Consider the following 26,570-nt stretch of genomic DNA (forward strand, 5'->3'; position numbering starts at 1 on the left):
TCATGTTGAACTCACTTTCTGTTTGATTCTTTGAAAGTCTAATACTCGAACGGTAGGTAATTTGTGTGCTACATAAAGTCTGTAATTTTTCTTATTTGTAACTGGGTTCCGGAGTAAGCTGAATGAAGAAATACAATCAGTACAAATAAAAGTATGAACAGAAATTTCCATGTCTTAAAACTTCAATCTATTAAGCCAATTATCTTTAAAACTCTGCAGCTGCCCCCCTTTTTTTTTCACTATACTCTCTACTCCCTATATGATCTCTACAGCTGTCCACCACCACTGTGTTGGATCCACTAAGGAATGGCACAATCATCTAACTGTGACATTTCTGGAACTTATTTCTTCAATTATCACTGAAAACAAATTCATTTTTGGGATACTTCTTCCCAAAGACATTTTGGTTTCTCTTTACATATTTTTCTGCTTCTTAATGACTACTTAGTGCAATGAATTGGTCCTAATCTTTGATTTCTGTAGCATTAAATGAGACAAACATCCCCTGGATAATATGACAATCATAGGCAACTTTCCCAACAGAAAAACTGAACTTTCTCAATTTTACAGTGCAACTGACATTATTTAGTCTCATATGAGCCCTGATTGAACAAGCCTATGATCAAGCCATTCCTATCCTGTCCTTTTTCCTTTCAGGTACACAGTATCAAGGACTACATTATTCAATCTATTCCTTCTCTGTGATTAGAGTGTAATTTAATTACAGTTTCTTGCAAATCAAGCAATCACAAGGAGGCTTCTTCAATGGTGCAGCTTGCAGCTGTGTATTGACAGTCATGAATTATATACACTGTAACATAGGCTCATTACAGAAAGTTGACAAAACCAGGCCAATTCCCAATTTGTAGCCTTTTCTGCAAATACTTTTGAGGATAGGCATAAAAATTCACAACTACTTTCCTACCACTTTTTAAATCAATAAAACTGTTCATTTATTGATGAATACCTCCAATCAAAAGCTTAAGCAATTATTTATCCTTGTTGATTCCCAGATCAGCCCTGATCAAGTAGACTTAAGATCAAAAGTCATCCAGCTGTGATTATTCTATTTTCTTTTCAGATACAGTGTGGTAAATCTAGTACTATATTATCCAGTGTGCCTTTCTTTTATGTAAGACAGTAGAATGTGATTTTAAGGAAGATAGAGCAGGACATAAATATTTATTCTTCATTTTTTTTTACTAAAACAAGCATTGTGACATCATCTTTATATTTACTTATACTGCATTTCCTGAAAAATAAATTTTAGGAATTTATTCTACTTTATTGTTTTTTATTCTTAAATGTAATTGAAATTCATACAGTATGGGTTGGATGTTTCTTCTCCGGCACATTTCCCTACTTGATAGAATCCTTTTGAGATCAGTTTCCACCCTTCTTTCCATGTCACCTTCTTCCACTTGAATCAAGTGATACTTCTTTACCCAACAGTTATCTTTCTTACGCATCATATGTCCATACCAGTGGAGTCTGTTCTCCCACACACTATATCTAATTATTCTCATACCCAGTTTTCCTCTCAGCTCATTCCTGCACCACTGTTCATACACATTAGCATTACACATCTAGTGACGCATGGTCACCTCATGTCTTTCCAGCATTCACACACCTGCATTCAATACCTATGTCGCTACCATGCAACATTACACTTCATATATAAATATCAGATACACTAGTTTTCACTAGAATCCCAGTGTTGCCAGCAGAGGTGATAGCTCCCTGAACTTTACCACCCCATTCTTACTAACTTCTGTGTTCAGAACCCTCTCCAATGCTAATTGGGTGACCTAAATACAGTATCTATCAATTACTTTTGTGCAGTTGAAACAACTTATATCATAGGTACCGCTACTTATTCCTAACACCCTCTACTTATCATCACCAATTAACTTCTCTTTTCCATGCTGGCATGGGTTAGATGGTTTAAATGGAACTGGTAACTCAGAGCTGCACCAGGCTCCACTGTTTTGGCTTAGTTTCTATTGCTGGATGCCCTTCCCAATGCCAACCCCTCCATCACCTTTGCCTTTGTAGCAGCTTATCATGCTGCTACACCAGTCACTGGGTGTGACTCTCTCATGGACAGCCTGATTAACTAAATGGGAGATTAGACCATATTCCACTCTGCCAAATATTTTAAGCATCTCAGTGGTGATTCCTTATGGGCTGAGAGCTTCCCCTGTCTTCATCTCCTTCATAGCTTTATCTACCAAGCTATTGACTATTTGGAATGTTGGTCCCTTAGTTGGGTCCACATTAGGCAGACTCTCCTTCTCCCATGTTTTCTCAATATTTAGCAGCCTTTCATAGTGGCACTAACAAGCCTCTTTCTTTGCAGTTCTACATAGGAAAACTTTTTTCTATCAGCCTATCTGGGATTCAACTGCATCTTGTGAGTACCTAATCTTTAAGATTAGTTGAATAAAGGATAGAATGTGAAAGTGCAATACTATCACAAGATTAAGATATCATAGCTCACTGCAGTAGGTATAGTACCCCGGGATGAATTAAAACTATCTACCTCTAATGAGCCAAGCTGAAAATTTATAAGTTTATGACTAGGAATATTCAGCCAGAAAAACACTTCAACTCTTGTTTTTCTTTGTTGCTTTTATACCAATAGTAAAATAGTTCTTACTTTAATTCTAGAAGCTTCATAGGAATATTAAATTTGATGGGTAATTTCTCAAACACCAGAAGAATGAAAGACAGTTTGTTACCCCTAACTAAACACTACTGCTGAGATTTAATTGTTTACTTAATTCAAATAAAGCCAACTGTGGGTCTTTTTCTTAAAACTAATTAGTAGAAGAAAGGAGTACATCAATGAGCTGGTGTTTATAATATATTTGTACATAAATCATGCAAATGTTTGTGTACATTATAGTAGCAGCAGCATCACAGATAAGGGGGCTATACTCTAATGTGAGTCTAAGATTTTGTGGAGTCAGCAACTAATCAGAGTTGAATCATTTTCTGACCATAAATACAATGAAAAGTCATACCATATAATCCACTCCAGTCTAAAAATAAATAACATAAAAATATATGAAATAAATAAGAATACTAACCTCAAATATTTAAGATTTTTACAATTGGCCAAATTGTCAAGATCAGATAATTCTTGAATACTGTTGTTTGTTAAAATTATAGTTTCCAAGTTGGGTACAGATAATTCTAAATCCTCACCAATCCGCCTGTAACAGAAAGAGATATTTTAGACATTGTCTATAAAATTTTATTTAGAGATAATAATACAAGGCACAAGTAGAAAAAATGAATTTTTCCATATCTACATTAAATGCAAACACTAGTTAAGGACCTGCATATAAGCATTCTTTTTGGAAATCCTGTATGCACCAATGTTCTCAAGTCTATATCTACCATGGTGATTTTCAACCATTACAAACAGAGCACATATTTTCATCAATCATGTAGTACTTACCCACTCTCATTATATTCCTATACCTGACTGGTATGTAAATTTATACTCAATTTACATAACATTGAACAATACATGAGATGATTCTTTTAGTGTATGTGCGTGTGTCTCAGGTAATTTTTTAGTGCTACTGGTAACGTAAACCAGTACAACTTGTTGCACAGTCGGGTCATCTGTGATTAAAGTGCTAACCCCACCAAGCTTGCTTAGTGGTGAGGCAGGTGTTTTTGGACATCCTGTGGGACAAAAAACAAAACCTACCAAAGAGCAGAGGAACTCATGAGAGTCAGTGGCCATACAATAATGTACACATGTGTTTACAACATATGGTGTGGGATTGTATATTCAACAAGATCTATGCCAAGCAAAAGACACCTTGAGTATGCCCAAGCCACCAACCTTCAAAAAGCAAATTGGCGAGCAGTTTACTTAAATAAGCAGAACCAAAATTGAAGTCGATCGACATCAATGGAAATTGCAGCTGTGATACCAGTGCCGGTGACAAGTAAGCGAACCATCCGATCGTGGCTGTTGCCAGCGCCGCCTCGCCTGGCCCCCGTGCCGGTGGCACGTAAAAAGCACTGTCTGATCGTGGCTGTTGCCAGCCTCATTTGGCCCCTGTGCCGGTGGCATGTAAAAAGCACCATCCGTCCGTGGCCGTTTACCAGCCCCGTCTGGCACCTGTGCGGGTGGCACGTAAAAAGCACCCACTACACTCACGGAGTGGTTGGTGTTAGGAAGGGCATCCAGCCGTAGAAACACTGCCAGATCAGACTGGGCCTGATGCAGCCTTCTGGCTTCCCAGACCCCAGTTGAACCATCCAACCCATGCTAGCATGGAAAACGGACGCTAAATGATGATGATGATGATGATGATGTATAGCACTGCTTCTTTTGCTTTTCAAAATCTGCAGGATTATGATAAATCAAGTCAGAAACCTAAATTTGTAACCTAGTCAGTATCTGACATGCAGCACATCGTGCACTCAAACAAGCCATGCTCTACAGGGAGAGTGTGTTTTGTGAACCATAAGCAAAGTCCACTATAATTAAATTCATAGTGCAGGTCATTGAGTCACAGGAATACAAAAAGAAAAAAAATCCTATGGCAATGAAGTGATAGTGACAGAGATAGGTGGAGGATACCATTGGTGGTCTCAAGCTGGAGCTTCGCACATATGGTAGTAAGAAGTAGATGGCATTCTGTAAAACATCTGTGAGCAATTTCATAGTTTGCATCCTCTTAACTACAAAGCAGTTTCTTTAGGATAACATTGCTTTCCCACATACAGAAGGGGGTTAGAAAACATGCTCTAAAAATTGTTTGCTCACTCAATCATGTCATCCTACTGTAAATGACAGGATGTCCAACAATGCAGTTGAAATATTGAAGAAAACAGAAGAAAACAGAAGAAAACAAAAAAAAAAATCAAATATTTTTGTGCAGCTGGGAATGTACAAACACTACAAGACCATAAGAAACATCCAGATTGAACAGCACTTGTTGCTCATGTTCTGAAAGAAAAACATAACAATATTGCTGCACTCTCAGAGACAAGACTTACAGTATGTAAGCAGCTGAAGTAATTAGCGGTAACCTAGTTAGTAACTGGATAAGTAAATCTGCGACAGAGAAAAGGCAATCAGGCATAGGGTTTGCAATCAAGAATGAGTTAGCAAACAAACATGACTCTCTACAGATCAAAGTAAGTGACCATCTTTTGACAATTCAAATTTCAATTAGCTCTCATAGATACGCTACACTTATCAATGCATATTCCCCAACTTAAAATTCTATAGACACTGCCATGAAGTAAGTTCTTTTCTGATTTAAAAGAATTGCTAAAGAGATATCCATGCAATGACAAGATTGTTCTCATGGGATATTTTACATCTGTGAGCAGGCTCAGACTATCTTAATTTACTTAATAGTTTTGACAGACCAGGAATTATTAAAATAAACTCAAATGGGATTTTGCTTCTTTCCAAGTGTAGTGAGTTTGGACTTTGTGTAATCAATATTCCCTTTCTGTTGTGGAGATCGCTAACCAATAGAATTCAAAGTTCTAGAAGTTGCGAGAACGTTCATAGGCGTCTTGGTTTTTGGTTTACGTTATTATTAATCTTGAGTATTACAGCTGGAATAAATAGACTTCACACCTATCTGGAGTACCACTGTGTTTTCTTCTTTGTGAGTAAATGAGAGAAGTATTTTGAATCACAAACACACCTATCTGGATTATTACTCTATTCTTTGTAAGTAAACAAGAGAAATATAATAAATCTGTGTCGCCAGTAGGATACTGTCATCATTTTTGCGAAGTGGACATCTTACAATAGGATATGAAAGACTATTCTTGCAGAGCGGACTTTTTACCTTGACACTCAGATATAATTATCTGAAAAGTAAACAACCAGTTTTGCACATAAGCTTCATTTTAGATAAGTCAATAATTTAACTATTTTTACGTTGATAATAATAGCGAAATAAAGCAGTGAGCTGATAAAGTTACTCACACAACAACTTCAACTTCAGAGGGAACAAATGGAGAAGATATGGAAGCTTTCAGAAGGCTGATTCAAGTTCAAGTTTATGAAACTATTTGTTGCTTTTGACACAGCATCTGAATTGTGGCCTGATTACTGGTCAACAATTCTGAACCTTTATTATGGCAAATGCTGTGCCTGACCAGTGCAAGACTCAAATTTTTTTGACATTCATAAACAACTGGCAAATCTGGCTACTCAACAGAGTCCACCAGAGGATATTAACGAGCTGACAATGGTGGAAATTGCCAGCTTTATGAAGGAACAATTTAACCCAAAACATTTCAGTGTGAGGGAACATTTCAAGTTCTGGAGTGACATGCAATAGAAACCAGGCGAAACTCTCCAGGAACTAGCAGCACATATACAACAAGACGCTGTTATCTCTAACATTCCTTCTATCACAGACCCACAAGATGACGCTCTTAGAGTTTCAGATGTTCTATCAACAATAAAGCGGTCTTAAAGGTTCTTTTTAAGATCAAGGACACAGAACTGGACTTTGCCTGTACTGTTCAAGTCGCAATAGAGACCGAAGATGTAGCAAAGGTTGCCAAAAAAACTGTCTATGATTCCAAGACCAGGCCTGTCAACAAGGTCAAGTAACCCCAGAACAAGGGTCAATGAATAAACCATCAGCAGTCTAATTCCACAGACCCTGAGTTGAAGTATTACAGAAGTGAAAAGGCCCATAAAGTTACAAACTGTCCTTACAAAGAAGTCAAATGCCACTCTTGTGACAAGAAAGGACATTTGGAAGCTGTTTGTATGAAGAAGCAATGACAGCAAAGGGGAACATCGTTCCAAACCTTCTGTGAAGCGAATCACAAAAGCAGAGCTAGACAAAGCAATCTTAAGTGAATTTCCCAACAATACTTCTAAGTTAGTTGTGCCAATCACAACCTAGAACCAACAGCTCATAATGGAACTTGACACTGCAACTACTGGAAATTTCATTTCTTTGCTGATCTGGAAACAACTAGGGAAACCAAAGCTAGATGATGTCCAACATAGCTACGAGTCTGCCAGCAAGCATGACCTGCATATGCTAAGAACTTTCATGGCCGAAACCAAGGATCCAATGACTGGGAAGCAAAGTACAATTCCTTACATTGTCACCAAGATCCTTGACCTGAACTTGCTGGGATGAAACACTATCCAAACACTAGGAATTTCTGTAGACAATGCTCTTGGACTGAAATGCATAGAGAGTCAAGACAAGAATAAGGTGCAAAAACATCACATCCTAAATCCTCTAATGAGCCTTATGCTTCCCTGCAACAACATTGCCACAATCTCTGTGGCAAGTTTCCAAATCTTTTCAAAGACAAATTGGGATGTCTTAAGGATTTTGAACTGGAAGTGAAATTCAAGTCTGATGCAAAGCTGGTTTTTCATAAGGGACGACCGGTTCCATTCGCTCTTCGTGCTGACCTGGCCAAAGGTTACAAAGAAGGTATTGCAAAAGAAGTCTGGAAGCAAGTCCAGATCAACAAATATGAAACGTCAATGGTACCAATTCACAAAGCACATAATCCAGGCACTCCGAAGCCCATGTCACAGATTTGTGGTGACTACTCAGTTGGCATCAACGATCAACTAGAAGTACACCATCATCCAATACTGCTCCCAGAGGAACTGATGCAGAAGCTGGGAGGTGGATATGGTTATACGAAGATTAAACTGGCACCAGAGAGTTAACAAAGGCTAGCCCTCAGAACTCACTGTGGGGTACCCCTGCAACAACAACTGCCATTTGGAATTGAATCAGCACCTGGTTACTTTCAGGAGATCGTGGATAACCTGACCAGTGATCTGCCTAGAGTTGCTGTTTTACAAGATAATGTGCATGTCAGTGGGAAAGATGTAAGTGACCACTTGAGCAACCTGAAGCGTTTGCTCTCTCATCTAAATGACAAAGGACTCAGATGTCACTGTGAAAAGTGCTTGTTCACACCAACCAGTGTGGAATATCTTGGCCACACCTTATCAGCCAAAGGAATCATGAAGGGATCCAAGGTCAAAGCAGTCATGAAGATGCCACCCACTATAGATGTCTCAAGCTTAAAGTCCTTCTTAAGTTTGGTTCAGTTCTACGGGAAGTTTATCCCAAACCTAACCACTTTAGTGTTTAGCCAAGAAGGCAACTCCTTGGAAGTGAGGAGATGAGGAGCAAAGAGCATTTAAACAGTTGAAAAGCTTATTATCTTCAGATCAAATCCTTGTATATTTCAACCCAGACAAGCTTCTTGGACTGGCTTGTGATGCATCCAATGTCAGAATTGGAGCTGTCTTGTTTCATCGCTACCCAATTGCCAATGTGTCAAAGACACTCACGTCTGAAGAAAGAAACTACAGGCATATTCACAAGGAAACCCTATCCATTATCTTTGGCTTGCAGAAATTCTACCAGTATCTGTACAAACACCACTTCATACGGGTGACTGATCATAAACCACTGACGGCACTGTTCAGCCCGAAAAATGGGACACCGCTTCTCACAGCCAACCAACTAGCTCGATGGGCCTTGTGGCTGAACCAGTTTGACTACACAATTGAGTACAGGAAAACAGCGGATCATGGCAATGCAGTCACTTACCATTTGGAAATGACGACGACTTTGACAAGGAGGAAATTGGTGAAGACATGGACATGGTGTGTGCCATTAGAGTTCTCAGTCTTCAAGTCAAACCTTTAGACAGAAATATCCAGTGATGACTATAGTGATGTGCTATGTCCACGAAGGGTGGCCACTGAAGTACACTGAGACCAATGCTGTAGTCGGAAAGTTCTAGAAGTTGCTGGATTCACTCAGTATCTACCACGGATGCCTCATCCAAAGATCAAGAGTTGTGATTCCACAGAGCCTACAGTCCAATAACTTACTGCATATCAGACACTTCAACATGGAACATATGAAGCAATTAGCAAGAACTGCTGTCTACTAGCCTGGTATTGATGCAGCTATTGAAATGGCTAGTCGATGATGTGTGGCAGACATCAAAACAAGCCATCCAAGCCTGTAGTTCACTCATGGATGCTACCAGAGAAGCCATAGAGCTGTTTACATATGGATCATACCATCAACATCATGAATACAAACTGGCTGGTGATCACAAACGCTTTCTTGTGATATCCATGTAATTCATCTGTCATCCACATCCACTAGAGCCACTCTAGATGCGCTGAAAGAGGACTTTGCTAACTTCAGATATCCTCACATGCTGGTCACAGATAATGCATCAACTTTCCTTTCTGAAGAATTTCAGAGCTGGTGCAAAAAATGTGGGATCTTACATCTGACAGGTGCACCATACCATCCAACTACTAACAGTGCAGCAGAACGTCTGGTGCAGTTTTTCAAGTAAGCACTGAGACAGTCTTCTCTGCCCCCAAAACAAGCTCTTCAGGAATTTTTGATGCAGTACTGGAGAACGCTGACATCCTGTGGACTCTCTCCAAGTGAAATCTTGATGTCCCAGCAGATTTGAACTAGGATTGACTCTGTTGCCCTCTCCATCACACATAGTTCAAGGCAAGCAATCCAAGGTGTCATCAAAGCCAAAGATGACAACAGATTCAGATGTCGCCAAGGTAACCAAGCAGTACAAGACTAGTGATCCTGTATATGCACTATGGACCTCGCCATGACAAGCAACCCTGATGGATAGTTGCAGTCATCACAAAGTCTTTGGGTACTCATTTCAACATCAAGGTTTCTCCTCATGGCCCAGTATGCAGATGACACTGGGAACCACTACATCCATGCTATGCTTCTGCAGAGGACTGCGAACCTGGCTTCCAACAAAACATTCAATGGAAATCCTGGAAGAAAGGCCATAACCCCAAAGACAGACCAGACCACTTCTATCTAAAACCAAACTGCTTGTACCAAAGTATGAACTGGACAACTCAAGACAATCTAAAAGAACACCCAAACCTAGACTTTGTTGTTGATTCTTCTAGTGTAACATCAGTTTTGGTGGGGATGTGTTGTGGAGATTGCTAGCTAATAGAATTCAAAGTTCTGGAACTTGCAAGAACATTCACAAGGTGTCTCAATTTTTGGTTTACGTTATTATTACAGTCTTGAGTTTTACAGTTGGAATAAACAGACTTCACACTTATCTGCAATACCACTGTGTTTTCTTCTTTGAGAGTAAATGAGAGAAGTATTTTGAATAACAGACAACACACCTACCTGGATAACTACTCTATTCTTTGCAAGTAAACAAGAGAAATATAACACTTTCAACTATCAGATAGATATAAAACCACCTGGAGACATTCTGTATCTGAACATGGTCACACAAAATCAACTATATAATTGTGTGTAGCCATGATTAAAATGAAAATATAAGATCATTTCAGATAGCAGCATGTTGGCCCAACCATATTTTAGCCAAAGCTTGTTATAAAATATAATTATAAACAATTTCCAAACAAGTTAGATGTGTCAAAGATCAAAGCTGATACAATTAGGCTATTAATATCACAGAAAATGTAGAAAAATCATACTCTTTTAAGACATATAATTTATGAGTCATTTAGAGAGGTTCTTGGTTTTCCTCACTGGAAACATCAAGATTGGTTTGATAGAAATGATGACGCTATCAATAGAGAACAAAAAATGTACAGACTGTTGTCAAAAGAAAAAAGAATATCAAGTGGCCAAAAGGCTAAACTGCATAGAACAAAGCAACCATGGTGGGAAGAGGAAGCTAAAACTATTCGAGAGGCCACAGATAAACATGATATGAAATCTATCAAAATCTAAGGGTGTATTTGAACCTAGTAAAGATGGTTGCTTTCGTATCCTATCTGCCGAGGGAAATTTACTTACAGATTGACAGGATTTAATAAAGATGTGCTCAGCAGAGAATCAAATGTAACTGATAACCTCCTTTGGAGTCCTGTGATGCAGTTTCTTGCACCAGCACCATCCATAGCAGAAGTTAAAATATATATCAAACAACAATCTAATGGAAAATTCCCTGCAGAGAATGGAATTCCTGGAGAAATTTTTAAACTAATAAAGTAACTGAACTATGAATAAATTTATGGAACTCTGGAGTAATCCCACAACAATTTGTACAAATAGAAAGGCAACAAAGTGAATGGTCACATTGTGGCATCTCATTCCTTTCAATTGCTGGAAAATCCTCTGAAGTGATTTTAAATAGAATAAATGCTGACTTAGTGAACACTGTATATCCTGAAAGCCAGTGTGGTTTCCAGGCTGGCCACTGAACAATAGACAGGATATCTAGCCAGTGGCAGGTACAGGAGAAAATTCACAAACATAAAGATCTCTATGTAATATTTGTTGATTTCAGATAGGCCTTTGACACAGTGTGTACTGAGGCATTATGAAAGGTCCTGGCAAAACTTAGGATATCTGAAGAAATGATGAATATAATTATAACATTGCACAAGGGAAGATGAAAGCCTTTATTATTTCAAATGGCGATCAATCACAGCCATTTGGAGTGACAAATGGTACAAAACAAAGATGTGTGCTGGCCCCAATGTTATTTGCATTGTTTTTTGTAGTCATGATAAAACATGCCTTTGCTGATGCTGTAGGAATTCCTGTGGAATATTATACCATGGAGAAATTTACAATCAGCAAGTTTATGCTTTCAAACTGTAGGAGACTTGCTATTTGCAGATGATTGCGCACTACTTACCCATTCTCTTGAAGACATCCAAAAAGACTAAACAAACTTGCTGCAGATGCCAGATCTTTTGGCCCGATGAAAAGGATTAAAAAGATCAAACTCCTCTTTCAGCCATGTCCTAGCAATAATCCAAAGATTGTGCCAAAAGTGTTTGTAGAAGGAAAAGCTCTAAAAACAGTCACTTCTTTTACCTATCTTGGTTGTACTACGACAAATGATGCTAAGCTTAATAAAGAAATTGAAACATATATAAGTAAAGCAAGTTCAGCATTTGGCAAACAATACCAGACTTTGGAATACCCATGATGTCTGTAAAAACCATAACTGAAATCTACAAAGCATTCATCATAACAACTCTACTGGGGGCAGAGACTTGAACCCCTTACCAGAAGCATATTAACCCTTTCGTTACTAACCCGTCTGAAAAATTTTTTGGTTCATAATACCAACCCAGCCGAGAGAACCTATTGTTATTTAAATGTAAATTTGAACCCAAATGTCGTTGGTACATTTGTTAAAACATGTGATTTCACTTTGTAAATAGTTGGCTTATAGTATCCGACATTGCTTGAAGTGATATCTCAACTCAGTGAATTTTAGGAGATTTTTTCCCACATTTTTTTTCGGCATCGATTTTTCTTCAACTTTGAAAATGGATAGGAGTTTCATGTTATTAAGCATTGATTCCGAATTTAAAGCTTTTTCTATGGAAAATAGGGAGATATCGAGAAAAAGAATGAATGAGATCTTAAAGCACGTGGTGTACAATAAAGAAAAGGATATTTATTTTATCCGTTAACCGAAAGCAGCGATGGCAACAGCAAGACGATTTTACATCGGAATGAAGTAAAAAACTTTAAAAATGTTTTTATTAGCAATTTTTCTGAGGAGATAGTTTATCTATAGTCTTTCTTAGGAAGCGAAACCATTAGACTTTTATTTTTTTCAGTATGCTAGTTTGAAGCAATCACTTTGGAAACAAATTTACGCAGATTGTAAACAAACACAAAATGGGGGATTCAAGTTTGGAAAATTTGTGAAGCAAATACTGGGTACTGTTGCGGATTTAGTTTTTATACAGGGAAACTAATGTTAGTCAGACTGGCTTAGGGTATGATGTGGTCTGGAAGTTATTGTTTGAAGCGATCAATGCGGAAACAAATTTACGCAGATTGTAAGCAAACACAAAATAGGGGATCAAAGTTCGGAAAATTTGTGAAGCAAATACTGGGTACTGCAGTGGATTTAGTTTTTATACAAGGAAAATAATGTTAGTCAGCATGGCCTAGGGAACGATGTGGTCTGGAATTTATCACTTCCATACCATAACCAGGGCCGTATATTATTTTTTGACCGATTTCTTTAGTTCGGTCAAACTTGCGGTGGGTTCCGGTATTTCAGTTTATTCCACCTTTATGGTACACCTGTTGTGCATTAAATTCAACTGATGATCTAGTGATGTGCACAATTCTTCTTTATCAAAATTTTGTTGCATACCCATTTAAATATTAGCTGATGATTCATTTTCTATGGTGATGTTTAAACAAAATTTTAATATTTTTACCTTTTGCTCAATTTACCTGGATTTACTTGTAATTAAAGTCATTTTGAGACAAAAGTTATGCAATAGGATTGATTAAGAACCCTTTCTTTAATTATGTTCCAAATATCACATTGATATGTTGATAAGTAAAAAAGTTAGTTATTTAATGAAACAAGCCTAAATTCATGATTATTTTAGAATTTAATTGAAACTCATGAGGGGGGTATTTTGGTCAGAAATATAGTAACGAAAGGGTTAACCAGACAGCTTTCATATGAGATGCCTGAGAAAAATATGCAAAATAAAATGTGAGTGAGGGACAGTGATATCTTGTCTATGTATAATATCCCATAAAAACTTTCCTAATCAGGACTCAACTGAGATGGTGTGGCCATGTTTCACAAATGAATGATGGTAGAGTTCCAAAAGCAAGTCTTTTATGGACAACTAAAAAAACTCATAACACAAGGTTGGCAGACCATTACTAGCATAAAGATATAGTTAGGAATAATTTAAAATGTGTCAACATAAGTAATGACTGAGAGGGTATTGCAAAAAACTGAAAACTGAATAGAGAAGATTCCATCACCATGACCAGTTGCATGAAAAAAAGAAAATGAAAGTCAGAAAGCAAAATTATCAAAATATAAATTTTCAAGAGAAGAGATGAATCAATGGCCAGACACGTAAATGTGTAAATACACATATATACATAATAACTCAAAACCTTGAGAGGAAAACTATTACTGAAAATGACAGATTAACAAGCCATCATTAATAAATTTGCATTTAATCTCTAAGCGATATTATTACTCAATGACAGAAAACATCAGTGAAAAGAGCTCCTTTTCAAGAAGAATTTAAATCATTTTAGCCTAAGACCTGGAGAAACAAGGATTCTAATTATAATACATTATGGATCAATAGAATAAAGAAGGAATACTGTGCTAACAGCAATAAAACATACTACTAATTGCAAAACTTTTACTAAGGCTGAAAGAAGACTGCATAATTTGGAAGCAGAAATTGAATAGTTGGATACTGATAAAAAATACTAATATTCTACAGAATGCCACAATCTGTAGGACTATTTTCCATAGTTCTGCAGAACTATGGAAGGTGAAATTGAAATATATAAACTAGCTTGCAAATAGTAGGGATAAATACTGTATCCAAGAATAAAAACACTGACTTGTAAGATAAAGAAATATGATAGTTTAAACAAATATTATGGAGAAGTGTTATACATAATTTTCTTCAAAAACCATTATGAGTTCATTAAAGCACTGACTAATGAGCAGACAGGTTTTAAAAAGAGAGTGCAATGATGTGTGGAGGAAATTTTGATTAATAAAGCTATGGTTTAAAAGAAAAGGTATCTGATTACTCCTCACTTATGACTGCTACAATCACTGCATTTTACAAAATATTAATATACACTTACACAATACACGGGAAAATAAGCCAATACAGATTTTGATGCAAAATAGTATCGCTAAAAAAGCCCCTACCAAACAACAGCAAAAACAATATCTCAAATAAGTGCTCAAAAATGAAGAGAACAACATCTTATGATAACAGTCTAACAACCCAAAACACTGCTAGATTAACATACATCAAGAAAAAACACAAGGGCAAACATTATGCAAGGTTGAAAATAATGCCAATATCAGCAGGAAGCTTGGATTTGTAACCAACATGTCAGACTCAATAACCATACATTTTGCATCCCAAAAACTTACTAAATGTTACAGTTCTGTGGAAAACATTACATCTGATCAACAGCTGTCTTCTCCAAAATGAAGGCATGACACCCTTGCTAAAATAATATAATACACCACCTGTAGGAAAGTCTGTACTCAAGCATAAAAATATATTATTGGTGCTGAGTATATTCTTAAATTCCAATACTATAAATATTGGTGTAATATTCTCACCAAAACTTCCACATCAGGTCTGAGAGTTGATTGTGACAGAAAACAAAAACTAGATACTGCCTGGTCTATGTGAACACAAATACTTGATATTGCCAGTTGATGTGAACATTTAATTCATTCAAAATTAGTAAGAAAGGGAACTTCTTCAAAACTTAAAATTATTATAAAACTACATTTGTACTCAGAGACACACTTGGTTATGGCACTAAGTACTTTAATAATCTGGAAAACTGAGGCTTTCAAGTAAATGAAGAGAAGATTTAACTTGTATTCTGAAAATTCAATATGTAAGTAGAACACTGAAAATATCCAGTATTAGTTAAATGTTTATGAGGAAGCATTGTTTCTTCGCCAGCAATTCTTTCTTTATTGGAAAAATGTAAAGAATTAAAAATACACACAAACACAGATAAATGTAAAATATACTTACACTATTCTGTTGTTACTCAGAAGTAGGCACTTTAGGCGCTTCAAGAGAGGAAATCCATCCAGTTTTCGAATTTCGTTATCAGAAAAATCTATGGTATCAAATTGATCCTACAAGTAGTTCAAACATGTTAAAATAAAGTCAGACAAAAAAAAAGGACAAAAATAAAAAAAAAATAATACAATATTCAACTAAATTTTATTAAATTAACAGTGCTTCCCAGGTAGACAAACTGTTATTAAATTTCCAGGAAATTATTGTCCAACTAGTCACAGCAATTTTACTGTTGTATGTTATGAACCTATTTGTATACAGTTCTATATTTGCGAGATGAGGAATTATGTACATTATTTACATTTGACGGATATTTGTCCTCACCTTGTTTGTTGTTAACACATTTCGGCTGATATACTCTCCAGCCTTCTTCAGGTGTCCTGGGGAAATTTCAAACCTAGGTTCTCATTCCTAAGGTATTTTTCAATATTATTATTATTATTATTCAGGTCACTGTCTGGAATCAAACTCGGAATCTTGGGGTTAGTAGCCTGCACTCTTAACCACCACGCCATATACCCAACAATCTTCCTAGAACTGCCTATCTGAAATGGGAAGTGGAGTAAGTCCTCTGCACATATTTCATGAACATAGCTGTTGTAATCAACAGCTGTGCAGTGGCTCATCCCCAGCTCTTCAACACAAAACTGGATTAAAGTCAACGCCTTGATCCATGAATAAAGGGGGGAAAAAAAGCAGTGCATTCCTAAGAGGAAGGGTGTTACATTCCAACATGTATCATTAACAGACATTCATTGCATCCTTTTTGGGAGCACTGCTAGTAAATTTTCCCACAAAGTATCTTGTTCATGTAGTGTCTTTTTGTACATAGTTTTCTTTTAGGGATAACACCTTTTGCATCTTTCTTGGTTTTCAGTTTCTCCATCATATTTGAAAGGTTAAATGAGTTGGCTGCAGTCAGGAAAATACATGAGGTAATGATAGGACAGACACTGAAAATTTCTGTTTGTTTTGGAAAAAGACACAGGTGAAAATGACAAAAATGAGGTAGTACAAATGTTCAATAAATAGGCATGTGTCAAAGAAAATAGACAGATAAAGACAATGCACATGGTTGGAGTACAGCAGACTATACTTTGGCTTGTTACTCTGGAAACAGGCATCAACATGTCAGTTGCTTTCAAATGGCTAAATTTACACAAAATTTACAAACTTTAAAAGTTATCAACTCTTTATTTATTAATTTGTTGCAAAAATAAATTTTGTTTCCATAAGTAGCATACAAAACTACACCAGAACACGAAAATTGGAAACAATTGGAACAAAACTTCAAGACTTGAAAACTGTGACAGCAACAGGAAAGATCCCATTGCTTGTATGACACAGGTGCTTGTTTACAACCATCATGTGATGTCACAAGGGTATACACAAACACACATACATTTACATATACATATGTAATCTGTAAAAATTATGAGGTATGAGAGGTAAATGTATACATACCAAATTTTCTCTTTATATATACTTATATAAAGAGAAAAAATTAGTTTATTATGATCAGTAACAATAAAGACATATTGTTTCATATCAATTAAGGTGCTAGATTGAAGTTCAGGGAATTAACCATCCTTAATGTCAACAAAAAGCAAGGGATAAAAAAAGAAGTAGTTAAAGTAAATATAAAAAAATAATTAGCTTAACCCTTTTCATGGTAAAGAACTTCTTCCTGATTTACAAGGAATTCTGCGAAGGTGGCGAGAACACTTTAATGAACTTTTGAATCAGCAGTCTGTAGTTAGTGAGGATGTTCTCAAACTCGTCCCTGGATTACCTGTGAAGGCGGCTCTCGCAGAACCACCAAAGTTGGAAGAAGTTGCAGTGGCTGTCTCAAGGATGAATAATGGAAAGTCTCCGGGTATGGATGGCATACAAGCGGAGTTATTACAGTATGCTGGTAAGAAACTTCTGCAGCAATTCACTCTTTGTTTGGTAGGATATGGGCTAATGAATCTGTACCTGAAGACTGGAGAGATACAGTAATGGTGGTCTTATATAAGGGAAAGTGCAACAGGAATGATTGTGGTAAGTACAGGGGAATATCATTGATTTCTGTTGTAGGAAAAGTTTTATGCAGGGTACTTCTGGATCGTCTGCTGAAACACGCTGCAGATTTTGTGTTCTTCCAGAAAGTCAATATGGCTTTCATGTGATCTTTTCAGTTAGACAGCTTCAGGAGAAGTGTGTGGAACAGGGTCTAGATCTATATCAGGTTTTTGTCGATCTGACAAAAGCCTTTGATACTGTTAATAGAAATGCACTGTGGAAAGTCCACAAGTAACTTGGTTGTCCTGAAAAGTTCCTTGCTTTGGTTAGGTCTTTTCATGAAGATATGAAGGGTAGGGTTAATGTTAGAGGTAAAATGTCAGAGCCTATCCCAATACAAAATGGAGTGAAACAGGGGGATACTTTGGCACTATTTGCCATATATTTTGCGATGGTCTTCTGTATTGCATTCAGAAACTGCAGATATGGTGTTTACATCCATTATCGAACCTCTGGCAGCATATTTAATATCAGGCGCTTTGCTGCAAAAACAAAGGTATTTACCTCTATCATAAGAGACCTTTTGTATGCAGATGATTGTGAGCTAGTAGCACACACGGAGATTGATATGCAACACATTTTGAATGCATTCTCTGATGCTTGCACTGCCTTAGGATTGAAAGTCAGTCACAAGAAAACTGTTGTCATGTACCAACCTGCCCCTGGTAAGCAGTATAGTGAACCAAATATCTATATGTAAATGACATGATGTAGTTGATCAGTTTGTCTACCTGGGAAGCACTAGTAATAGATATAGCAATTTGGATGATGAAATTCCATACAGAATTAGGAAAGTAAGTGATGCCTTCCGAAGGCTGGTAAGACGCCTCTGGAGTTGGCGAGACATATGCAGGTATTCAAAGATAAAAGTGTACAAGGCATGTGTGCTCTCTTCTCTTCTTTATGCCTGCGAAACGTGGGTCACATATCGATACCACCTTAAACTGGAACGTTTCCATCATATGTGTCTCAGATGGATCTATGGCACTAAGTGGGAGGACCGCATCAGTGATCTTGAAATATTGGAAAGCTCTCAGTGTGTAAGTATAGAAGCTCTTGTGTTAAAGCAAAGGCTCAGATGGAGTGGTCATCTGGTCAGGATGAAGGATTCAAGGATGCCAAAACAACTCCTTTATAGAGAGTTAGCTAAAGGAGAATGACCTCCACATAAACCGAAACAGAGGTATAAAGACTTGCTGAAGGCTTCCTCAAAAGATGCTTGCATCTCTTTTGACACATGGAAGGGCATAGCTATTGACCGTAGTAGGTGGAGAAGGATTGTGTATGAGGGGACAGCTACATTTGAGAAATATCGAGCTGCACATGAGAAAGTAAGGAGGGATGTCAAGGAGGGCATCGCTGTTGCACTTCCAGATGGTAGGGGTCTTCCTATGATGCTGACATGCAGTGTCTGTGCAAGACCCTGCCTCAGTAAAGCTGGACTCAAGAGTCATCTTTGTAGTCATAAAGCGAAACAGATGATTGACAACCAGGTCACTGATAGTGGTGTTACACACCATACTAATCATATCTGTCATGTATGTAGAAAGGAGTGTAATTCGGCAGGTGGACTTAAACAACATGCAAAGGTACATGAAGCCCAGTTACAACTACAGCCGGCTATTGCCAGTAAAGGTTTTAGCTGCCAATTCTGTACAAGACATTGTAGATCTTTAGCTGGACTAAAGAGTCACATTCAATCACAGCACCAACAGTTAAGCCTTGTGCAATGGCCATACTCGACAACGAGGGGTCAGCCATCATGTATTTATGTATGTATAGTTAATCCAAACATGAAAACACAAAGACCAAGCACAACAATGCCAGGGCATGGAACAAGTATAGTGTTACTGGATGCTCAGGAAAGAAAAGAAAGAGGATTTAACGTTTCGGGCAGAGCTCTTCATCAGAAACATAGAAAAAGGAAAGATCCAAGAAAGGAAGACGGAGAAAGAAAATCGCCAACGATACACACGTGGTCACATAGTGGTAAGTAGCTTGCTTACCAACCACATGGTTCTATGTTCAGTCCCACTGCATGGCACCTTGGGCAAGTGTTTTCTACTAAAGCCTCGGGCTGACCAAAGTCCTGTGAGTGGATTCAGCAGACGGAAACTGAAAGAAGCCCGTCGTATATATGTATATGTATGTGTGTGTATATATATATATATATATATATATATATATGTGGAGGCCCAATGGCCCAGTGGTTAGGGCAGTGGACTTGCAGTCAGAGGATCCCAGTTTCGATTCCCAGACCGGACGTTGTGTGTGTTTATTGAGCGCAAACACCAAAAGCTCCATGAGGGTCCGGCAGGAGGTGGGGGCGACCCCTATTGTACTCTTTCGCCCTAACTTTCTCTCACTCTTTCTTCCTGTTTCTTGAGTAATGCTGCGATGGACTGGCGTCCCGTCCAGCTGGGGGGGAAACACATGCCATAGAAACCGGGAAATCGGGCCCATAAGCCTGGCTAAGCTTGAAAAGGGCGCATAAATAAAATATGTGTGTGTTTGTGTATCTGTGTTTGTCCCTCCCAGCATCGCTTGACAACCGATGCTGGTGTTTACGTCCCTGTAACTTGGTAGTTCAGCAAAGAGATCGATAGAATAAGTACTAGGCTTACAAAGAATAAATCGTGGGGTCGATTTGCTCGACTAAAGGTGGTGCTCCAGCATGGCCGCAATCAAATGACTGAAACAAGTAAAAGAATATATACACACACATATGTATGTATGTGTGTATATATATATATATATATACACACACACATATATATAACTTTTCATATCCACGCTAATTTACACCAGTAAATTCAAAGTAAAGTATGAAGAAATAACAATAGAAATGTTTTGGAAACTACTCCAATTAAAGGAAGAATTCGCATTCAACCTTTTAAAAAATATATATCAACATGTACACATTCACATTATATATATATATATATATATATATATATATATATATATATATAAAACTTATATTAAGTATGAGTTAGAAATTAGACAACCATCTAAGGGATAATAAATATCCAATATACTAATGGAGGTATACCTTTTTATATCCAAATGCTTACTGTTGCAAGGCAATAGTACGAGTGAATAACAGGTATAAGTGGAGGTAAACAAAAGTTTATCCAGAATTTATAAGACAAGGAAGAAAATGGAGAAGAGATTCAATTGACAAACATCAGCAATCATAGGAATAAATAAATACAACTCTTACAACTGTTTCTACTTTGGGGGTCTAGTATGCGAAAGTTGACACATCATACAAAAATTGAATACCAAAACATCATAAGAGAGTCCCTAATGGCAAGAAGTAAAAACGTAAAGTCCAAGGTTATATCCAGAAGTTGTGAGATCACGTCTTATTTCAATTTGATGGAGGAGATAATAAAGATAAAGTAAGAGAGAAGAGGGAAAGAGAGTAGGGGTGAAGAGAAGTAGGAGTGAAGAGAAGTAGGAGTGAAGAGAAGTAGGAGTGAAGAGAAGTAGGAGTGAAGAGAAGTAGGAGTCGGGGCAAGGGGAGGAGGTTAGATGAAGAGGGGAGGAGAGTTGAGCCCAAATGGCGTAAAGGAGCGAAGAGAGAAGATATATATATACCCACAAGCATACACACATGTAAGTCTGCACGCACAAGTACACACCCATATGTATAAATATCATTATACATATGAATATATGAATAAACACTTACAAATAAGGGTTTAGTTATTTGGGAAGCAATATGCTAGAGAGGACTTGTAGAATAAATAAATTTGGCATTAAAAATAAAGTTAAGGTTAATTGTAATTATAGAGAAACAATGAGTGTTCAGGTAAGGATAGAGATGAAAGGAATGAAATGCTATGTGTGGTAGTTTGCTATAAGAGTTATAAGAATACACCTACATATATAAATAAATATCAATAAGTATACACTCACAAATAAATCTTATTTGGGTTTTATATTTATACAGAGTTTGGGTTGAGCCTCAAGGCTTCTTCAGAGTACAAATGTTAGGAAATTAACGTGGGGAAACTCAGTTAAAATAATAGGGTAAGGTCAATAAGATAAGAGTAAAATAGGTAGAAAATAAAAAATAATGTCATGTAATGTAATAGACATGGTAAGGAAAAGTAAGAATTTCATTTCAAGATGTTATTATAATCCATGGTATTCCATCCTGTAGCAAGTAAAGTCACTCTCTGGAGATATATCCGTAGGCTGCGGATTACATCATGTTTCCATTATACTGAGGGAAAGAGTGAAGGTAGTATGCTATGTGGTGAGTTGAATGGTATGAGCGGTTTCCGTTCGGGTATCCAGTATCTGACACAGCTCAGACTGTAATAAAGTGTCTTACAGATTTGTTCTCAGTTTTTGGTATGCCCAGTTATGTACATTCAGATCGTGGAACTGCCTTTATGTCTACAAGATTGAGAGAATGGCTCCTCGGTAAGGACATTGCAATGAATAGGATGACACCATACAATCTCACTTGGAACAACCAAGTAGAAAGATATAATGGTATTATTTGGAAGTCAGTACTACTCTCTTTGAAAACCCGCGCCCTTCCAGTATCTTCATGTGAAACAGTTCTTCCAGATGCGTTGCATTCAATCAGATCTCTACTTTGTACGTCCACTAACACCACTTCTCATGAACGTCTTTTTAACTATCAAAGACGTTCAGTAACAGGAACATCTATGCCAACATGGCTTCTTAACCCAGAACCTGGCTTGTTCAAAGGAACAATCACACTAACAAGTATGACCCTATCGTGTACCAAGTTGATTTAATCGAAGCCAACTTCCAATACACTCACGTTCATTATCAAGATGGTCACGAAACCACAGTATCCACAAAACAATTGGCATCACCAGGGAAGATTAACCCAAACATTTGTCACTCAACAGCCAGACAGAGAACCAACTGAAATTTCCCCTCCTCCAAGAGATAACCGTCAAGAACAAAAAGAATCCCCTCAGCTGTGTCGATCACAAAGGATTTGGAAAGCTCCAGAAAGGCTTAATCTATGATTTTTTCCCTTCTTTTTCTAGGAGGGGGTGAATGTTATGCAAATAACATTGATATGAAGAGCATGCGCATTTGACAGGAAGAGGAAGAGAGAACGGTCATTCAGAATAACGTACAGGACTATGACTAAAAATTAGTTTCTTTGAACCAGGAATTACATGTTTATTGGTAATTTAACTTATTTTGCAACAATTGTGCATATTTATTCATCAGCTATGTTTTTGTAGATAAGAATTATGAACAACTTTTCCTGTGATTGTGATTTGAGAAGATATACAGAAGTATGCTAAAGATCGGCATAATCTCTTATGGGCAAGAAATGTAAAATACAGTTTATTATAAACACAAACACTTCATAATTTAATAGCCTTCAATGTGATGCCTGTTAAACAGAAATTATTTTTATTTAATCAAAATTTAATAAAATCTAATCATAAGTAAGTGAAATTATGCTAAATACAACTAAATAAAAAAAACTTTTTTCCCCAGGCCCTATCGGCAATTCTGAAAACTTTTGGGTGCGAATTTGACACGAGTAAAAGCTTTTTTTAATCATTTTTATCCTGAAAATTACCTGTGTAAATTACACAGGTGTGCAAATTATATGAATGGTTCTGTCTATGCCACTTCCATTAATACAAACTGAATTATCTGGGAATGCTGAAAAAGACCAGCATCCTTTCCATGTAACAATGTATCATCCATTTAATAACATGGAAATAGAGCTAAGTATCAGTCCTTAAAATATCTCCATCAATCTTGTTTATGAAGAGATTTCTAAGTTAAACCCACTGAAGAGAGAGACTGTGGAAGATATAGGCTGAAGTAATAAAGAGTGAGCTGAAGATGTTGCACATCACAGAAGATATGACAAAGGACTGTCCTGATGAGTGATATGCAGTACAGGAAAAGACCTGACCACTCATAGTGAAACATGCATTGAAATGATGGTAGTGACAAAAGCTGGTGATATATACAGATGTGCATCCATTCATGTGCACACATACCCCTACACATATGCATATATATATAAATATATACACATGCACATCTTCATTTAATGTCTGTCTTCCCCAGGCTACTGTGTCTGTTTTGAGAGGGATTTTACAGCCCTTCCTAACACCAACAACTCTGCAAAGTGGACTCAGTGCCTTTTACATGGCACTAGCACAGGTGAGGTTAGTTTTGGCATGATTTTTACAGCTGGATGCCCTTCCAAATATCAGCCATTTTACAGTGTGGACTGGATGCTTTTTACGAGGCATCAGCACTGGCAAGGTCACCAAGTAACTTGCAAGGAATTTTGGGAGGGAACTTGTGTCAGAGGATGAAAAGTTAGAGTGTAACAGAGAGACAGAAACGGGTGTCTTGCTATAATGGAGGGGGTATTGGAAACAGTGATCTAATGTCAAATGATGAAAGGTTAGAGCAAGATAGAGAAATAGAGATGCAGAAACAGGTATCTTGCTATAGAGGAGGTACATGGTTACCCAACAAGTGAGAGAGAGAAAGAGAGAGAAGAGAAAGGTACAAGAAAGAGGATAGAAACAGGTACACAGATATAAAGAAGATATTTGGTTATGTAGTCAGAAAGAAATGCAAGAGGAACCAGAGTGATCAAGAATGAGGGCAAAAACAGGTGTGCTACTGTAGAGGAGATATACGGCTACCCAACCAGAGGAAAGAGTAAGGGAAAGAGAGAAAGAGTGGGAAACAGCAAAAGTGCAAGAGAGAGCAGGAAGGAGATGATGAAGTGCCAAGGATCCAGGAAGGAGATGAAGTAAAAAGGATCAGAGCATAGATGTGATGGTAGAATAAGGAAGAGAGAGGTATAGAGGTCATAATATACATGGTCAGGTATTGTGAAGAAGGTATAAGTAGGGAGTAGAGATTGTTGTGACTTGCAAAAACTTGGGTATAAAAATGGGGTGGGGGAAAGCAGCAATACAGTGAGCAAGAAGGGCAGAGAAGGGGATTGGAAGACAATCATAGTTTATGGAGAGGAAATGTAAGAGAAAGATGCAGTTTAGATAAGATGTAGTTTGGGTCCTTGGGGTAAGGTGTGTGAAAAGTTTGTTGTTACATGTGGGTGGGACACAACGCTTCTAGCTCTCAGTTTTGCTGATGTGGGTGGGTCTTCTCTAGAACATACTATCACCAAACATCTCAGTCTATTGTCATTTCCTTTGTGAGCCTAACAGCCTAAGATCAGTCCTCACCACTTCATCTCATTTCTTCCTGGGTCTCTCTCTTCCACAGGTGCTATTAACTTTCAATGACAGGCACTTCTTTATACAGCTGTCTTTACTCATATGCATCACATGTCCAAACCAACACATTCTCCTCTCCTGCATGCCACATTTAATCCCTTTCATGTCTAACTTTTCTTTTAACACAGTTATGCTTTGTCAGTCATGCACACTGATGTTGCAAATTCAACAGGGCATACTACCTTCATTCCTCTCCAGAGAGGCATAAGAGGAATTGGTTATTGTGTGCAAGCAAGAAGACTGCGCTGGTTTGATATACATGTATATATCATTTTATTTCAAAGTCTACTTTTTCATGCTTGCATGAATCAGGCAAGAGTATGTTGGGGCAGAGATTTCTATGGCTGGATGCCAGTTCAACAGCTAATATTTAAAAACTTAAATCAAAAAGAAAATCAAGTTCGTATGTAGTTAGAAAATTAGATATTCACCAAAGTAGTGCCCAAATTTTCAATAACAGGAATTTTATAGCCTGAAATACAATAAGACAATTTTATTAGGAGAGTTAAATTTATAACATTTACTCAAATGACACTCATGTTTATTCAATGTAAAGCAGTAAAAATGTAGTTCATTGTTAATAACTGTATAAAATTAGAGAAAATACGGGAGTTGTTTGTGCTATTTGAAATAGCGACAAAATTTTAGAATATGTTGTCAGTCAAATTAACTGAAAATACAGGCCTGACCACTGAAATGTTGCGACATTTGGGCTAGGAACCAGTTGTGTGTCTGAAACGGTTTATTTACCATTGTCTGTTGTTAATATTTAAAAGTCATAGGCGGCGAGCTGGCACAACCGTTAGCACGCCGGACAAATTTTTTAGCGGTATTTCGTCCTTCTTTACGTTCAAATTCCGCTGAATCTACATTGCCTTCCATCCGTTAGGAATTGATAAAATAAGTACCAATTGAGAAGTATTGCCAATGTAATCGACTTACTCCAGCCCCCGAAATTGATGGCTTTGTGTCAAAATTTGAAACCAATATTTAAAACTCGTACATATTGTTTAAAAAAAAATTTGTCAAAGCTTCAAGTTAAAACAACAAATTTCATTAATCCAACTTGTCTATATTGATTTTTATTCAAATTGTACGTAACAGAATTTGAAAATGCACAAAAGTTTCATTTTTCAGCTAGTATTAAGTCGTTAATTTTTTTAATTTCATGACGCATAAAGAGAGTTATACAGGTATGATAATAATAATATTCTTTTGGGATAATAACTAGAATATAAATTTATTAAGCGATATCATTGGAAATTAGAAAGTTTGATGATTAAAGAAAAGATCAAGAAGGAAACATGATTACCTCGCAGATCTAATTCACGGTCTCTAACCGGGTTGGTATATTGAGCTGAATGTTCTATTAATTCAGCAGATAGTTTAACCATTGTTGTTTGTTTAAGCCAATAAATTATTATTTTAACCACTCTAAATATAATAATAATAATACACAGTCAGGTTGGTGAAGAGTATCTAACAACACACTCGTAAGTTTCAATTCGCGATCAAAGAGAGATGAAACACATGGAAGATTAATGGCGAATGGCGCATGCGCGAAA

At 37.2% G+C, this 26,570-nt stretch overlaps 1 protein-coding gene across 1 annotated transcript; it reads right to left on the reverse strand.

Annotated features, from left to right (window-relative positions):
* Positions 1-26,570, reverse strand: LOC115214487 (U2 small nuclear ribonucleoprotein A'). The gene is made up of 5 exons (XM_029783686.2): positions 26,318-26,570; positions 25,437-25,477; positions 15,602-15,708; positions 3,093-3,218; positions 1-118 (listed from the first exon to the last, which is right to left on the reverse strand). The coding sequence occupies exons 1-5, from the start codon at positions 26,397-26,399 to the stop codon at positions 1-3; spliced, it is 474 nt and encodes a 157-aa protein (XP_029639546.1). The 5' UTR covers positions 26,400-26,570.

The sequence above is a fragment of the Octopus sinensis genome, linkage group LG7, assembly GCF_006345805.1.
Source record: "Octopus sinensis linkage group LG7, ASM634580v1, whole genome shotgun sequence".
NCBI lineage: Eukaryota > Metazoa > Mollusca > Cephalopoda > Octopoda > Octopodidae > Octopus > Octopus sinensis.

Excerpts from the sequence above, each read along its gene's own strand:
- LOC115214487 (XM_029783686.2), bottom strand. The coding sequence starts at position 26,399 with ATGGTTAAACTATCTGCTGAATTAATAGAACATTCAGCTCAATATACC. Across the intron at positions 15,709-25,436 it reads AAAATTTGGGCACTACTTTG|GATCAATTTGATACCATAGA; the intron begins GTGAATATCTAA and ends AACTACTTGTAG. Across the intron at positions 3,219-15,601 it reads CTGAGTAACAACAGAATAGT|GCGGATTGGTGAGGATTTAG; the intron begins GTAAGTATATTT and ends TTTCTGTTACAG.